Raw genomic sequence first — 17,173 nt, 5'->3', positions numbered from 1 at the left:
TTAGTCTCGACTACAATGGGGAAAGCAAGTTTTTCAGCCAGTTTGGGATAAAAGCCCCCACCACTAAATGTGAGGCCAATACCTTGATCAACAGCATACCAGCTATTCAGTGGTGCTGAGCTTGAAGGACAGCTCATTTTAAGCACACAGCCCCTGCATGAACACTGTTTTCCCTTTCACGTTTGCATCTATGATATCACGCAAAGTGTAAACAGAATTTTTACATGAAATTGTTTAAGCTTTTCAAATGATAAAGACAACTCTTTCTCATTCCCCTGTTTCCTCATTGGAGCTGCTGGGTAAATCCCTGCTCCATTTGTCACAGGTCAGTCTGACCCAGCTAATTAATTTCCCCCTGAAAAGCCTCCTCGCTTGATGAATTGGACAGTGGGGTTTCTTTCTTTTGTATGAAGCTAAATGTGAGGTAAGCCCATCTAAGAAAAATAATGCAGAGTCCAACTGATGAAAGGGTTTTGCATTTCTTATGGATAACACTTTTTTTTCATTCTTTTTGAAGCTGCTTTGAGGTTCAGACGTGCACAGTTTTCTGGCCTGTTCGGTGTTCTCCCATGTAATGGTACTTGTGACCCCAGAGTGGCAGCGTTCCTAGGCAACCAATAAAGTGAAGGCTTAACCGAGGATTTATAAACGCTGGAATCACTGTGATTATTTTGGTTGGAGAATGCTGTTCATCTTTGATACCAGTGGACGAAGCCCCGTTTCTTTTTTTTTTTTTTTCTTTTTTTGACAAACTGCTCTCTAACTTGTCAGGAGAAGCAAAGGGATAAGAGAAGTAAGTATCATTGATAACTTGATCATTTCTCAACAAAGACTTAAAACTGATTTAGAGCAGTAAAAAAAAATTACTTTTAAAGATACTACTTTAATGTTTTAAAGACAGAAGTACCTCCACACCTTGACTTTTTACTCAGTTTAAAAATTGGATTAAGTGGACTGTGGTTTATTCATGTGAAGAAACTTTTTCAGGAAAAAAAAGTGATGTTCAAAATAATAAACCATTATAAATGATGTGCGACTGTAATTATGTAACATCAATATGAGTTGGTTAGATTTCGACTGTACCCAAATACAAACCACTGTGTCCCTAACAAACAGTTCATCTTAAAGCTTTATGTGGGTGTATTTTGGTTTTAAAGTGTGCTGGGGATTTGTTGCATATGAGCACCGAAGGACAGGAGCATTAGAGGGGATGAAAAAAAAAGGCTGTCCACAGATAAAAGTGCTTTATCTGTCTTCTGGGTAAAGGAGACAGATGCTGTATGAGCATATGGTCAAACTTTTTCTGCAGCCACACAGAAGACACGGTGAGCCCATTCAGGTGTGCGTACCAGGTATGAGGGAGATGCTGCCACTGGAGACACTCACCATCGGACCCATGGTGGTTGACACCGTGTCCGAAGTCACCACCCTTCTGCTCCTTCTTCTCCTGATACTGCTGCTGCTGCTCTTCACCGCCTGGAGCCAAACACACCGGTCAAACATACCAGGTAAGAGACTGCAGCTTCTGTTCCTTCACATTACTTGTATAGACACGTGACTGCAGGTGTAAGCAGACAAAAGTAACACGGGAAACAGGCGAAATATCTGTTTTAAACACATTGTATTTTAAATAGTTATGTAAAAATGTATGTCTTGTAAAGGTGTTTTAGAATCCAAAGAGGGACATAAAGACACTTCCATAAAATTCATGCAAGTTCAGTGTCAGTAAATTCTCTCCAATTCTGAACAGAGACATGAAAATCAGAACCAAAATAAACATTTGTAAATCACATTATTAACAAAACAGCATGATTGTGTATCAATTCACATATAAGAAATCCTCCACATGGACCTGAGAGCATAAAGTCTGAAGATAAATTCAACATCTTTTTCAAAATCCCATCAGCTGACTGGATGCTTGTTAATAATTCATCACCTGTTTCTTTCTGCCAGGTCCCTCTTTCTTGGCAGGTCTTGGTCCTATTCTCTCCTACACCCGGTTCATCTGGACTGGGATCGGAACAGCGTGCAACTACTACAACAACAAATATGGCAGCATCGTCCGGGTGTGGATTGATGGTGAGGAGACCCTCATTTTAAGCAGGCAAGTTCTTTTAGGATAAAACACTTTGCACTCACAGTTTACACCAAAAAATCCGTAATGAGATAAAGTCAAAGCCTGGCTTCACTTATAGGTCTTCAGCAGTGTATCATGTTTTGAGGAGTGCCCACTACACGGCCAGATTTGGGAGCAAAAAAGGGCTGCAGTGTATTGGGATGGAAGGGAGGGGTATCATTTTCAACAGCGATGTCCCACTCTGGAAAAAAGTGAGGACATACTTTTCTAAAGGTGAGTGAGAGGATTGCAGCGCCTCATTTCAACTTTCGTTCTACACATTTCCCACATCTAACAAGTTCAGAAAAACAAATCAAACTCAAATCTGATGATGGTGGAAACACTGCTTCATGGAATTTGAATTACTTTACTGTGATTTGGTTGTTTTACAGCCCTTACAGGCCCTGGCCTCCAGAGGACAGAGGCAATCTGTGTGAGCTCCACTGCCAAACACCTGGACAGCCTGCAGGACATGACTGACTCCTCCGGACATGTGGATGCTCTCAATCTGCTGAGAGCCATCGTGGTGGACATCTCCAACAGGCTTTTCCTTGGGGTGCCGCTCAACGGTCAGCTGCATGTTCACTGTCTGTATATTCTACATTTAAACTGTGTATTTCCTGTCACTAAACAATACGTCCAGTTCTTGCACTCAGGCTGACTATTTTCTGTTCATAATAACTCAGAGAAGGACTTGCTGATGAAAATCCAAAACTACTTTGACACCTGGCAAACAGTTCTAATAAAGCCTGACATATTCTTCAAGATTGGATGGCTGTACAACAAGCATAAGAAAGCAGCGTAAGATCCTCACACAAACACAAACAAAAACACAAACACACACACAACAGTAAACCAACATTTGGTTTTCTATTTTAAAACCTTATCTTTGTGTTTCTTTTTGCGTCAACAGCCTAGAGCTGCAGGATGAGATGGAAGGCCTCCTTGAGATTAAAAGACAAATGATTAATGAAACTGAGAAGTTGGATGATGATCTTGACTTTGCAACAGAGCTCATCTTTGCACAGGTCAGTCTCTCTCTCTATCTCTTGATGAATCTACTCTAACTGTGTCACAGAGTTTCTGTCCTGATGACATTGTTCTTTCTGTCTGGTAGAACCACGGAGAGCTCTCAGCAGATGATGTCAGGCAGTGTGTGCTGGAGATGGTGATCGCAGCACCTGACACGCTGTCCATCAGCCTCTTCTTCATGCTGATGCTGCTGAAACAAAACCCAGACGTTGAGCTGAGGATAGTGGAGGAGATGAACTCTGTTTTGGGTGAGTGCATTATTCTCGGTGCGCTCTACAACAGCTAAATATTAAATTATTCCAACAATGCTGTATTTTCACCTCCAGCTGAAAAAGGAAGCATTTTTTATCAAAGCTTGAACATGCTGGAGAGTTTCATCAACGAGTCTCTGAGGTTTCATCCTGTGGTTGATTTCACAATGCGAAAAGCTCTGGAGGACGACACCATCGAAGGCACTAAAATCAAGAAAGGAACCAACATTATTCTCAACATTGGTCTCATGCACAAGACTGAATTCTTCCCCAAACCAAAAGAGTTCAGCCTGATGAATTTTGACAAAACAGTAAGTCAGCTGAATGTCACGCAACAACATGTGGCTCTGAGAAAAAAAAAACGAAACACCAGTAAAGTCTTTATCTCCTGTGTTTGGCAGGTGCCGAGTCGTTTCTTCCAGCCCTTCGGCTGCGGGCCTCGTTCCTGCGTGGGCAAACACATCGCCATGGTGATGATGAAGGCCATCTTGGTCACTCTGTTGTCCCGTTACACGGTGTGTCCTCGTCAAGGCTGCACCCTCGACAGCATCAGGCAGACCAACAACCTGTCGCAGCAGCCTATGGAGGACGAGCACAGCCTGGCCATGCGCTTCATCCCCAGAACCACACAACCTCAGCACAGTCAGCTCTGAAACATAGTGATGCTGTCACATCATGGATGAATGTGTTGCAGTGTGTAATGGGGCCTGCTGAGCCGCTAATACTCTCTTACACTCCGGTCATCCAGCTCCATCATATTTCTGTGTTTTCCTATAGCAAGAAAACAGTTAATTTGTGTGTCACAGTGATGTTTTTCCAACTTTGACATAACTGAGTTTGACGGAATTCAGTCCGAGGTCAACATGGTTTCAGTTTTCGTTTTGTTATCTTGGGGGTCACAAACTAATTATCATGACAGAAAACACCAGAGATAGTGTGGCACCAACGCTCACTTCAGCACGATGAAAATCTGAGACAAACAGCTGAATGATTTTCATTTTGTATTATGTTAATCACAGTTCACCCTTAATGATGAAGCCAGTGTTATAATCTCACATTGATCATTTACATTCACTATGTCTTTGCATTACATGAGCAGGTTTTTGTACTAAATATGATCAAAGTAACAATATGGTAGAGTGAGCAGTATTAGTACACATCACGTTATAATTTCAGGACACACTTGAATGTATTAATTAGGAACACGTACATTAATAAGATGTATACTGATGAGGTGAGTCCAGGCTTTATTTACTTATTTACTTTATTTCTAATGTCAGATCTGTAGTAGTATTGGATGTAGATGTATTGAAGATACAGATTTTTTTCTTCTTAAAGACTGAGTAATGCATATGGAAAAGTGGATTGTGACACCGACAGAGGTACAATGTTACTAATCCTTTTTACATTTGAAAATTTCCTTTTTATGTCTCATTCAATAAATACTGAAATATTTGTTCCCATGTAGCAAATATGAATTAACCAGTTTGAGTGGAAAGAACATCAGAAAACCTTTAATTCCTCTTTGCCTCAAGTGCAGCACGTATAGCCTGTATTGAATAAACAATCATGGAGTCAAAGTGAAGTTAATTTACATGTGTGGGATTTATTCAGAAGTTAGCAGAGTGTAGTGACAGGCACTCTAAGAAACAATAATTTTCCTCTGTACCACAGGCACAAATCAAACACGCCTGTTTGGCATTAGAACATAAGGCGTTGGGTTAAAGTTGAGTTTCAGACGCTTTGTTAGTGGTGCGTTGCGTTTCAGATCATGACACAAGCAAAAAGGAAAAATTGGTAAACGTAAACTTTCCCTTCAGGTTGAATTAAATTAAACAGGTTGAGACATGTCACACAAACTGAAAACCAATTCTGGTGCAGTGCAATCAAAACAGTACATGAAGCATGAACATTTTTTTTTCTTTGAGTGAAATTAATATAAAATATTTTCTGTAAGAATATAAATCCAATAAATATGTTTTCAATACTGCATTGATAGAAAAATATAATAATCAAAAACCACTAAAATCCACCTCTCACCGAAATGGACAAACCAGAAGCATGAGTGTACAGACAATCATGTCACACAGAAGGCAGCATCTGCAAAACATCACCATGATGATAATGGTCAATATGGACATTGCAGAGTGAGATCCTCGCTGCTACATTTAAGACAAAATATGCATCACGGATGTAAGAATTAAGTGTAACTGCTGCAGTTGGAGGTTAATGTCAGCATAATGTCACCTTTTAGACAAACAAGGTGTAACTGCGTGGACGCTTCAGCATACAAACAGGTTTTCTTTGTAATTATAGTTTGCTTCACTGCCAGGTAGATTATTTTAAATTGTCCCACAATAGTTTGTCCAAGTCCAAACCAGACATTTGAACAAGGATTTGGTGCTCCTAAAACATATCCCCAAACACCTAATAAATAACATCAGTCAATCCAATTTAAGAACTGGTGTTATTCTTTCCATTCTAATCAGTATTACTTCAATCAGTATCAATGAACATGAAAAGAAGCTTAGTTAATAACAGCAGTGAAATGCTTTAAGATTCTCAATGGAAAATTCAGCTCAGTGTTTATGTCTTTATCTTATTTGAATCCAAATGGGCTTCACTGTCATCTTACTTTGTTAGTCTATGTACGTATGTATGACCCGAGGTACAGAAATAAATAATGTTCCGTCATACTGAAAATGTCATCCTCAGTATTCATTTCACTCACAATGTTTGAAGCATTTAAATTTTCAACTCATTTTGTAACCCTTTTATCATTTTAAGACATTAGTGTTATTCTGAAACTCCAAACACCCGCACAGGGTTAGACAAACCCTGAGGTTATTACCAGCCATGACTTTCAAACAGTTGTGACCCTGTGAGATATTCTACTAACGTAACTGCCTAAAATCAATGATCCGTGGACATTAAAACCAGATCCTAACTTATAATGGAAGGGATAACCAAATAGTAAACACTGTTATGTAAAGATGAGAATGCACAACATCAGATGTCTTCCCTTTTGTTCTGCACTACAGCTCTGTGTACCTTCCTCTTCAGTGGTTGAGGGTCTGGTGGTCTGGTTGTTCAGTCGAGTCAGTGGAGGTGTTGCAGTTGGGGCTCAGTGCTCCTGTAAAGCTCTCTGACAGTGGTAGATCAGGCAGTCGGGCAGGTCGGGGACTGGAGAGCGCAGCCACACAGCCAGCGTGCCTGCATGCACACGGCAGTGCATCAGACACGGCTGATCCTGGAGGAGCTGACAAGCTAAAATACCTTCCATCCCTGCGGGGAAAGTGATAGAGGTTACACACCAACAGCATGAAGTACATCAGCGAAGGTTGCATTTAAGATGTGTGGAACTTGAGTTACATATATATATAACTATTAAATTAACTAATTAATACATTCTTTCTAATGAGGCACACTTCATACTTATAAGCTGCAAATAGTAACTCTATCATCAGCTCTATCAGTGTTTCATAAATCATTTATTAATCATTGATTGCTTGTAGACAATAAAGCAATAAAGCAATAAGCCATTAATAAGAGTACATCTTCGTTCATCTTAATGTTTTTATGCTTTCGTGCAGCCTCATGTGTATAGGTTTACATTGTTGTTTAGGTGTCTATTACTTACTAATGTCTTCATTAGTGATTCCACTCATAGGCTTTTAAGCTTACTGCCTGAATGCGTTCGGTTTTGTTAACAGTCATTTTCTTTCCTCCCTGCTGGTGGGCTGCTAAATACAATTGCCCTTAAAAGGGAAAAATAAAGTTGTACAGAATTGAATCAAATTGATTTGACCTTTTGAGTTGCCATGTGGTGAAAATTGCTCCAGCTGGTGTTTATCCTCCACCAGCATAACTGGCTTTTTAGCTTTAATGGCTTATTACAGGTCTACAAAGCAAGATTAAGTGATTTATTAATATTAATAAAGCCAAGAGGAAGTTCAGTGCCAGTTACTAGTAACAGTGTATAAGTGAAAAACTAATGAATAATAACTAATGTGTAAACTTACAAATAAACTACATAAGGTCCACTTGCTTTTTCAGCAGCATCTCATTGTCATCACAGCTGAATATGTATTCAGATGGTAAAAAGAAACCATGAGATGGGGTTGAAAGCTGTGGAAAAAGCTAGTAAGTTGACCTTTTGTTAAGATTACTCAGTAAAACTAAGGGTCAAGAATGAACTTTCAGTCTTAATGCCTCAACTAAATACTGTAGTTACTTGTAGTTATGAATAAATCAGACTACTCTGAAACATAACATGTTGATGCCATTGCAGGTTATTACATGTGACAAGCATCAAGCTTCGTATCCCACATAAACCTACAGCTCAGCTTTGGCATATCAGTTGACAAGGTTGAGATCAACTGAGTCTGAGCAGGACGTGAATGTCTTCTCACCTATGACTTCCACAACATGAAGCTGCAGTTTCCGCTTCAGTACATTCAGAGTAGCTGTGAGAGGTTCTTGGTCATCACTTATCAGTGTCAGGTTCTGCTTTGTATCATGAGAGAAGGCCAGCCACATCGTCCCGTACTCCTCTGTGGACACCGTCAAGGGCCTGCAGGGAAATGTGAAATTAAAGCAAGCAACTAATGGCCTCTGCACGGCCACGCTCTGAATAAAAGCAGAAACATACGTCACCTAATGAAGCTGGTTAGGGGGAGTTTGTATGAGAACTGCACTGCCTGAAGCGTCTCAACAGGCAACTGTTGAGATACCGTCCCGACAACTTCAACATGAACTGAAGGCCTCTTCACAGTCAGGGAATACTGGCACGCTGCTACACCGTGGCCTCTCAAATCCTCCACTGGACTGTCTGACACACAGGATATCTGAGAATAATAATAATGTCCTTTAATATGGAAGACTAATTAGGACACTAAGCCTTCATTAGTAATTTTCACCACTGTACATTACCTCTAGTTGTTCTGAGTCAAGATCTAGTAGAATATGTTGAATAGCAGAGTCAGAGGAGTTGGAAATGAAAACGACCAGCACTAAGGAATCTTCTTTCTGCACATGACAGGCTGAGAGCTCCAGGCTTTGGTTGGTGCACAGAGAAGTGATTTCGGAGTGGCAGAGTTCAGAGAGCTCTGCAGGCAGATGAGAAATGAGACACAAGTCTTTAGCTCTGTCTGGGTCTTCATGTGGGTCTTCAGCAGCAGCTACCAAACCATTATCCCCGGTGACAGAGGGGTTACTTCCCTTTATGTCGCTGTCAGTTAACTCAGCTTCTATATCACAGGTGCCATTTGCAGCAGTGAGGCCGTGAGAGAGTTCGGACGTCTGTTCGGATGAGGAAACGGCCGGTTCTGAGGTGATGTTGGAGTCCAGCAGGTTGTTACACAGCAAGTTATCCACATTGCTGGAAGTAGAGACAAGGGAGTTGGATATTTGCTCTGTGGCACCCGCCGACGAGCTCTGACCTTTGGCTTTCCTTCTGAATCGCTGGGGTGTCGGCTCAGATTTTCCCATCTGTTAGAAATCAATTAAAGTCAAGTCAAGACAACTTTGTTTCTAGAGCACATTTAAATACAGCTTGAGCTGACAAAAGTGCCGTACAAAGGAAAATTAAAATAAATAAAAGCAGGTAAAACAAATCTAACTGTATAAGAGACATAAAACATACTGACAAAGACAAGAAAACAAGCAACAAATATACAATGTGACCATGACCATGGATTAGTGAGCAGGAAAGGCCAGTGAATAGAAATGTGTCTTTAGCCTAGATTTAAAAATGGAAATGGAAGGAGCACATCTGATAGAAAGTGGCAGAAGGCTCCATAGTTATGGGGCTGCAACTGCAAAGGCTCTGTCATGCTTTAGTTTTAAATGAGAAAAGTTAAAGTTAAGACAATACACATACTGCACTTCAGCGCAGAAATAAAAACACTGTTAAGAGGTAAAGGGTTTCTGTCAACTCAAACGCTAGAGGGCTTTTGATAGGAAACTGTTACAGGTGTTGAGTTTGTATTAACGCACAATGCAATAACTTTAACACAACAACCAGGAGCGACTGAAGACAAAGTTTCATACTAGAATACTGGTGTAACCAATTATACATATCAAACAGAGGGAATTTGACAAGCCTGCTTCAAATATGGACCTGTTGCATTCTGCTGCTGAGGTAACTGTCCAAACTGTTGTGGATTTCAGACGGAGGCTGTGCGCTAAATAAGAAAGATATTCTGTTGCTTCTAACTTCATTTTAAAAATAAATCTAACAGAAATCACAGCACAGTCTTTCTCTTTAACTTATGTGTTTGGTGATTTTGTCAGACGATGTTATGGTTATGAAATCAGGAATTTAGCAGCAGCAGAGAAGCAGCTGGAAAATGGCTTGGAAGTGACTGCTGGTTAACATGTGGTCTTAATGGGCTGTAATTCAGTCACTATTTCAAACTTGTTCTGTTGTTTGACATCGGAAACAAAAATAACATGTAAATGAGAACAGCTTTGTTGGAAATACTGTATATGTGAGCACAGAGAGTAGGAGAGAAGCAAACAGATACAGAACTAAAACCAGCTGACACTAGGCAAAATGCTAATATGACTCTTTGAAGTCAGCTGTTCACAGCATTTCCAAAACAGCATCGTCCTCAGTTCTGCACACTGAGCAAACACAGCCCAGCCATATACTTGGTTTTGACTTAGTCTCGTTCATATGAATTTTACCTGATGAAGATCTGAGGACTGAAATGTTGTGTTAATGTGATGGGAAGTGTGCTTTTCTTTTCAACTAATAACGTCCAAGAAATCTATCAAAGGTAACATCTTTTCTCCGTATTGTGCAGCTCCACCTCAAACAGATAAAGGTAAAGCTCACCAGACACACAGAGCTTTGGGAGCTGAGGCCAAAAAACAGAGAAGAAGCCAACTGCTGCTTTTCTTGCTCAGGCTCAGGGGTTGGAGTCGGAGTTGGAGTCTGGCTGTGTGAGCTGTCAGCATCCGCCTGCTGGCTGGGTGACCGGAGGGGACTAGGTACCTCCACCTGGGCAGCTTCCTCCACAGCTTCCCTCTGCACCAGGTACCCCTCCCTCCCCCACACCCTCTTCACTCCATCCAGCTTCAGAGTTGTAGAGCTGAGGCAAAAATGGAGAACCACCAGTGTGAGTTCAAAACAAGAACATCATTGTGCCAGCAGAGGTATGCACATTGTGTCCACGTACCCTCCTTTGTGTGAGAGGTCTGCGCTGTCGCCTGACAGACCAGAGCTCATGGACAACAGTGTAGGAGACTGTCTGTCTGTGATGCTGCAGGAGGACATGCTGATGGGCAGGGACAGGCCGTATGGCTCCAGGCTCAATGCTGAGGCAAACAACACAGTCAGGACAATTCAGAACAAGCCAGTGCACATGTTGCCAAATGTGTCACAGTCTGAAAGCTTTACATTGTTTTTACCTTTCGCCTGAGCTAGTTCCTCCTGCCGTTGATGGGGAGGCTTGTATGGAGCAGCGCCAGCAGCCAACGCCTCTGACACAAATCCATCCAGAAATGACAGAGAGGAATCCACCTGGGAACCAACATCATAACAACTGCAAGTTTGAACTGCTCCTTTAATGAGGAGGAAAAGAGCAAATGGACAAGGTTCTGCAGGATGTCCAAATTAAAGATGTCAATTGTAGTGCTTGCAACACACTATGTCTTTATCATTTTTACTTTGTTTTGTCACAAAAGACAATAAAATTGCAACATGAAAATTACTGTTTTCCACTTGGCGGTAAACTCCACCCTTCAGATTACTCCAGACATGCTTAAACAGCTGCAGTGATAACGGCTGAAATGATGAGCTCTGTTATTTTAGTAATCACTGCTATTAATCTAACTGACTGTGTGTCATATAGGGCAAGTGTGTACAAGCTTTTTTCAAAACTATCAGAGAGCGGGACCCGCAAAATTACATCATCTCCAAAAGCTAAATCATTTCACAGAGTTTCTGGCACCTTATACCAATTAACAAGTTTAACACACGTGAACATTTAAAATCAAATTAACCGTTTTCATGTTATCATCATACCCGATTTCTATCAATATTGAACAAAATTAGTCGCAATATCATACATCATACACACACTTAAACATCATTATTGTAATTCTGCAGCCTTTATGTATGTTACCTCCACGGGCTCCAGGTCAGCGTCTCGAAGCAGCACCCTGGCTCGTAGCTCAGAGTCTTGGCTGAGGTACTGCAGCTCCTGAGCCCTCTGTCTCAGCACTGTGTCCATTGAGCTGCTGTACGTTTCAGAAACCTCCTGAGAAACAGAAACACCTGCCCCACCCTTACAGAGCTTGGTCATTGCCATGAGGACCCAGCTCTTGGTTTCACTGCTGGTTTGCTTCATGTCCAGCAGCTTTGCCAGCAGCCTCAGGACGACAGTTGGTTCAACTTCCTCCCTCAAATGAGAGTATTCACCGAGCACCTGAGCGTGGCAGAGCAGGGACAAAGCTTCAGTATATTAAACAGGTTGAAAGGAGTGCTGTCTTGTGTCTTATGAGTTTTTCATTATTTTTCTGTATCTCATTTTACTTCAAGTACTGCAACATCCTCTACATGCCCTAGTGCCAAACCTTTTTTGCTTGTGAACCCTCAGTACCACTTACATATTTCCACTGGTTGTGACCAGTTAAACCACAGAATGATTTTTCTCTTCATTCTGTCTTTAGAGGCCCAAAGAGGTCAATGAGCCAATATTTCACTATGATGAATAAGTTGATGAAAAATAAACAGATTTTTGTGTAGCAAAAATGTATTTTTGTGGTTCCTTTCCTGTCCTTCCAAACCCTCAAGATCCCCAGCTTTTTCACACTGCAGAGCCAGGACACAGATATAAAACTGCCTTTGTGTTTTTGCAGGTCATGTTTACAAATCAGCCTGATCTAGCTGCACTGCAGATGTCTTCAGTCTCTGTGAGCTGACTGAGCATGACTTTCATCTTTTGGATCTCTAAAGTATAAAATAATCCCCCTTCTCCTCCTCATTATTATTACACAAGAATCACACAAACTGCTCTCAGTGCTCATTATACAAACTGCACTCACCCAGCTGATGACTTGGAGGAAGCGCTGTGGCAGCTTGCCAGGCTCTTCTTGGAGCAGAGAAATGTATGAATCTACCGCAAACAGCCTCAACTTCCTGTCCTCCTCCACACTGTCAAAACCTGGGCCATTAAAGAGAAGTTCAGCCTTGTAAACCTAATAAGCATCAGTATCAAATTACTGAAGTGAAATATCACAACACAGAAACACCACAGACTAATTTGTGGTTATCTCACCCTCAGACAGCAGTTTAAGAAAACTGTTTGGGATGTCAGGCTGCATCATGTCTCCACCCACTGAAAACACTGTGTTCATGGTCTCAATGAACCATTCATTGTCTGGTGCATATGTATAATGTTTATAGGAAAAAGCAACACAACAAATAGGAAGAAACAAGGTATGAGAAATGCGAGAGCATATTTTTAAAGGACTGGATTACTGTTTTTTACTCTGAAACTAATTCAGATGCTATTACTTTACCAGTGGCTTTAGTATTGAGAAAGGCCTCACTGGTCTTAAACCCAGTCCAACACTGTTATAATTTAAGCCTTGAACCACCAGTATAAGTCTGTAGGCGAGTTGAAGACCTTTCTATCAGTTTTGTTTTGTTTGTTTGTTTGTTTTTTCATCTGTATCTGTGTGACGGGGTTTAAAGTAGGATTTGTTTCATGGATCAGTGAAGCCAGTAGCCACTGCAGTTTGTGAATGGCTGTTATTTCAATATTTAGATCAGCATTATTCTATGACTGTGGTTTATTTTTGAAAGGGGTTTCTAGTTTTCCAGGTGCACTGGGCCACACTCTGAAGGATATTTTTCGGCCAGTTCTGCCACCTTCCCCACCAGGTCAATAGTAGTGTAGTCGTCCACACTGATGCGCAGAAACTCCAGCATCTTCTTCACAATGACCACGACATTCTGGGCGTTGGTGATCCGAAAGAGCAACTCCAGTGTCTACAAGAGGACAGAGAACGTACCAAATCATGTAAACCTACAAAGTCTATGACCACAAAATCTAAACTACACCAGAATCTGTCTCACCTCACGCTTGATGATGAGGTCAGAGTGATCGAGACACTCGATGATGGTCATCTGATGTTGCAGGGCCAGCTTAGGATCCTGCTGAACCACGTAGGTGAGGGCTTTTAAGCCTAAAACAAAACCAAATATATAGCGTTTACATATGAAATCTTGATTGTCAGTGGAAAAAAATACTTATATGAAATCATGTTTTCATTGGATCTTACCTAGATATTTGAGATTTATCTTAGGTGACAGAACAAAGTTGCCAATGCACTTTGCAGCTTTTTCCAAAAGATCAGATTTGGGATGAATTGTGTAAATACATTTTACACACTCATATAATATTGCTGGAAATAAAGATAGATGTATGTTAGTAGCTAATGGGGCAATTTAAATGATTTCAAACAACCACATTTATTGGAAACACATCTCTTAATTTGACATACCATAGGTGATGTTATGATTCATCTCTGCTCTTCGTAAAGACTCGTCGAGGACTTCATACATGATCGCACTTGTACTGTGAGCACAGAACAGGTTCATAAAATCTATTTGTAAAAATTCATTAACAGAGCACCACACATGAGCATAAAGACACAATTCATCCAAAGACAGAATATGCAATAATTACCTCTGGTCATTTTTTCCAAGCAAGCTCAGTATTCTGAGAAGCTGGAGCTGAAGCCACGGAGCAGGAACACTGTGATAGTTAAAATCCATGGGCAACTTTCCTCCCACCACCTGCTTCAGGATGGTGACGAAACTTGCTGTTAAGTCCTTATAACCTTCTGGATTCTCCTGTAACAAAACAAAAATGTGTCACATGGGTAGATTATAGGTTTTTTTTCTATAAAAGCAGTTAATGCGATGAAAAATTTACCTGGATCATCTGTAAGTAGATGTGTAGTGAAGCTGTCATCACACCAGGATCCTTGTCACACAGAGCTTTGCGAAACTTGTTGTGGATGTGTTGAACTTGATTCGGTGCTATTAGGTAAAACTTGTACAGTGCCAAGACTGCTTTTCGTCGAATGATTTCTCTACAAATGTCAAATGTCAGGAGAAACACTTATAAATCATACCATTTATCAAGCCAGTTTTTCATCCCTCCTTTACCACATCAGTAAAGAGGTGACTAACTGAACTGGAAAGGCAACAATCATTTCTTACTTTGGGTGATTAAGTTTCTCCTCCACCAGAGGAAGGATTGCAGGTATCATATCTTTGGGGAACATTTGGCTGACGACAGTTAGAGCCATGCATACTTCAATGAGGTTTGTGCTTTGAAGATCCTGCAAACACAAAACACATCAACCCTTATTCTCGTTCAAACTCAAGAAGACAAATGCTGTGGAGACCTAACACTCACCTTCAATACAGTGTTCACAAGAAGAAGCAGCAGCTCGTGACTTTCATTCAGAAACAAGGACACGGCAAGGTAACCTGCAAATCAAACAGAAATCTGTCTTTGCCTGTGGTGTTGTAGGAAGATAAAGTGGAGTTGGTTCACAGTTGGATCAAGTTTAAAATTATTCTCCTTGTGTTGATTGTGAAACTAAGTGAGTAATGCAGAACCAGTGGGTAAGGATTGTGAGGAACGACTAATCTTTCCAGCTAACTATAAAAGAACTTACCAACTCTCTTCTCCAGAGCAGTGCCTTGCTGAGCCAGTTTGATGGCATGAATGTAGCTGAAGGACGCCTCATAACCCAAGCTTTCACAGTAAATCGCTCTCACCATTAGCTCCTTCATCTGCCTCTGAATCAGATTATGTCACAAGGAGGAAGTAAACATGTCAATAATTTCTGGCATCACTGGATTTTGTTCAATATTCTGGTTTCTTGGGCAAAATGAAAATGGGAAATCAGGAGATCTGTACCATGGAGGTGTTGGGGGAGGAAATCTGTTCTTTGATAGATGCCAGTTCACGCTGAATAAGTTTCTCTTCTTCCTGAACAGGACAAATACACATGTAAAGACTATAAGAACAAAGGTCAAAGGTAATGCTCTGATTGCTGAGATTGCCAGCTACTTTTCCAAATGTTTCAAAAAGGTGGGAAAAATTTAAAAAAAAAGTAAAACTAAAAGAGTCCGTGTAAAAAAAAAAAACCATATATCTTTTATTTAATACAGTTCAAGATGATTTTCTGTATACTGGTGTTAAGAAATAGACACTTAAAGTGTCAAACCTTCCTGCCTTCTTGATAAAGGTAAAACACTGCATCTAGATTCTTAAAGTGAATGAAGATATTTTACTGTACACTAATACTAATACCATTCATTGTTTTAAAAAGAAAAAAGTTTTTATATATTTTAAGTCAGTTTCTACAACGAACACTTAATGTCTGTCTGCAACACGATAAAGGTTAGTGAACTGTGAAGATACCAGAGGCAACAGTGGAAATGAGGTCAGGGATATCTCATTCTATCATTGAAGAGTTCTGGTATGTTGTTCTTATAAATATATTATATTATTATATTTATTTTCAATAAATCCACAAACCACTGCACATTATCTCTTACCATTGTTTAAAGTATATCATGCCAAGTCTTTATATCAAGTTGTAGAGACTTGCCTCAGTCCATTACAGTGCACATTAGCTGCATTTTTATGCCACAGTTTTTATATTGTTGCAGTTGTAAACAGGGGCACTTTGATACTATTTCTGATTGCTGCATTCATGTTTTTGTGGGACCGACTGAGAGCTGGCTGATGAACAGCAGCAGAATTTCTTTCGCTCCATGCTTCCCTTCCCATTTTAACACAGTTAAATCACAGTTTGTTGATACAAAGCATATTGACAGCTTGACTCTGAACAATTAGAGTATCTGAGCTTATCACATGCACATAAACGCAAAAGCAAGGACAAGCTATCTCTATTTCATCCGGATTACTACATGATAATAACACAGCAGAAACGAGTCTGTCTGTAAATCAGTCCAAAACTTGGCACAGAAATTTGGGGATACTTAGCATGTAGTAAAAAAAAAAAAAAAAAAAAAACTAGTTAAAAAACACCAACACACCTTTCTGAGTTAGCTTAGTCAGCTTAGCAAGCTAACGTCAAAGCATACCATGAAAAACTAACTACGAGTCCTGTTGTTTCAGCTGAGCTCCAGTTTTAAAGTGCAGACTCACATGTTTGGACCTTAGCTCAGTGATTCCTCTGATGAGGTTTCCTAGTTTGGAGGTGGAGGACAGTTTTGCAGATCCAGGCTGAGAGTCTAAAGACAGGAGGCTAGGCAGAGCTGTCAGGGTCTTCTCCACAACATCGCTCATTTTGGCAGCGAAAAGCGGGTTTGGCAGACGTCTTCTTTCTTCAAAAACACGCTTATTAAATCATCTGTCCATCCCAGTGAGACTCTCTTACACAAGGACAATGAACGGTGACTGTTAAACATTTAAAAGGATCACAAGAGGTAAAGTGCTAGCCTGCCAGTCGGCCATTGTTTTGATTCAGCAGATGAGCTCGTTGACGACGTCACTTCCCCTTGAATTTGGAAAACTTTATTAGAAACCTTGAACAAAAACAGTGGTTGCCGGGTCTAAATGGTAATAATATCATAGACTATATGAATAATATTAGTTTGGCAAGAAAAATGACTGCACTATAAACTATAAGATAAGCCAAAGAACAATATGAAACACACAGTTATGATATTCAAAACTCAGTTTATTATGTTTGTAATATTTTGATAAAC

The 17,173-nt window shown here is 40.4% G+C and overlaps 2 protein-coding genes across 2 annotated transcripts; one reads left to right on the top strand and one right to left on the bottom strand.

The window, feature by feature from the left end:
- The first annotated feature begins 1,167 nt into the window (after nt 1-1,167).
- On the top strand, nt 1,168-4,502 carry cyp19a1b (cytochrome P450, family 19, subfamily A, polypeptide 1b). Its single transcript, XM_071496650.1, has 9 exons — nt 1,168-1,508; nt 1,954-2,104; nt 2,196-2,350; nt 2,509-2,685; nt 2,803-2,917; nt 3,030-3,144; nt 3,234-3,396; nt 3,475-3,710; nt 3,801-4,502. Exons 1-9 carry the CDS (start codon nt 1,274-1,276, stop codon nt 4,050-4,052), a joined length of 1,599 nt encoding a protein of 532 aa, XP_071352751.1. The 5' UTR covers nt 1,168-1,273; the 3' UTR covers nt 4,053-4,502.
- A 483-nt stretch (nt 4,503-4,985) lies between these two features.
- On the bottom strand, nt 4,986-16,949 carry ap4e1 (adaptor related protein complex 4 subunit epsilon 1). Its single transcript, XM_071496522.1, has 21 exons — nt 16,611-16,949; nt 15,351-15,422; nt 15,106-15,229; nt 14,841-14,914; nt 14,642-14,763; nt 14,352-14,511; nt 14,103-14,269; nt 13,918-13,991; nt 13,696-13,818; nt 13,490-13,599; nt 13,263-13,402; nt 12,687-12,799; nt 12,454-12,572; nt 11,532-11,834; nt 10,816-10,927; nt 10,584-10,722; nt 10,241-10,496; nt 8,332-8,889; nt 8,056-8,246; nt 7,812-7,972; nt 4,986-6,684 (listed from the first exon to the last, which is right to left on the bottom strand). Exons 1-21 carry the CDS (start codon nt 16,749-16,751, stop codon nt 6,524-6,526), a joined length of 3,420 nt encoding a protein of 1,139 aa, XP_071352623.1. The 5' UTR covers nt 16,752-16,949; the 3' UTR covers nt 4,986-6,523.
- Between the last annotated feature and the right edge of the window lie 224 nt (nt 16,950-17,173).

The sequence above is a fragment of the Trachinotus anak genome, unplaced genomic scaffold (genome assembly GCF_046630095.1).
Source record: "Trachinotus anak isolate AG129_WGS33_773 ecotype Australia unplaced genomic scaffold, CSIRO_AGI_Tana_v1 ptg000002l, whole genome shotgun sequence".
In the NCBI taxonomy this organism is placed as follows: domain Eukaryota; kingdom Metazoa; phylum Chordata; class Actinopteri; order Carangiformes; family Carangidae; genus Trachinotus; species Trachinotus anak.
Note: the sequence above shows the minus strand (reverse complement) of the source record. Positions and strands in the feature narration are given on the sequence as shown.

What these genes read in the sequence shown, in the direction of transcription:
- cyp19a1b (XM_071496650.1), top strand. Translation starts at nt 1,274, where the DNA reads ATGCTGTATGAGCATATGGTCAAACTTTTTCTGCAGCCACACAGAAGA. An exon ending in CAGAGCTCATCTTTGCACAG is followed by an intron (nt 3,145 to 3,233) that starts GTCAGTCTCTCT and finishes TCTGTCTGGTAG; the next exon opens with AACCACGGAGAGCTCTCAGC. An exon ending in TGATGAATTTTGACAAAACA is followed by an intron (nt 3,711 to 3,800) that starts GTAAGTCAGCTG and finishes TGTGTTTGGCAG; the next exon opens with GTGCCGAGTCGTTTCTTCCA.
- ap4e1 (XM_071496522.1), bottom strand. Translation starts at nt 16,751, where the DNA reads ATGAGCGATGTTGTGGAGAAGACCCTGACAGCTCTGCCTAGCCTCCTG. An exon ending in TCCTCCAAGTCATCAGCTGG is followed by an intron (nt 11,835 to 12,453) that starts GTGAGTGCAGTT and finishes TGCCACGCTCAG; the next exon opens with GTGCTCGGTGAATACTCTCA. An exon ending in GACCTCTCACACAAAGGAGG is followed by an intron (nt 10,497 to 10,583) that starts GTACGTGGACAC and finishes TTTTTGCCTCAG; the next exon opens with CTCTACAACTCTGAAGCTGG.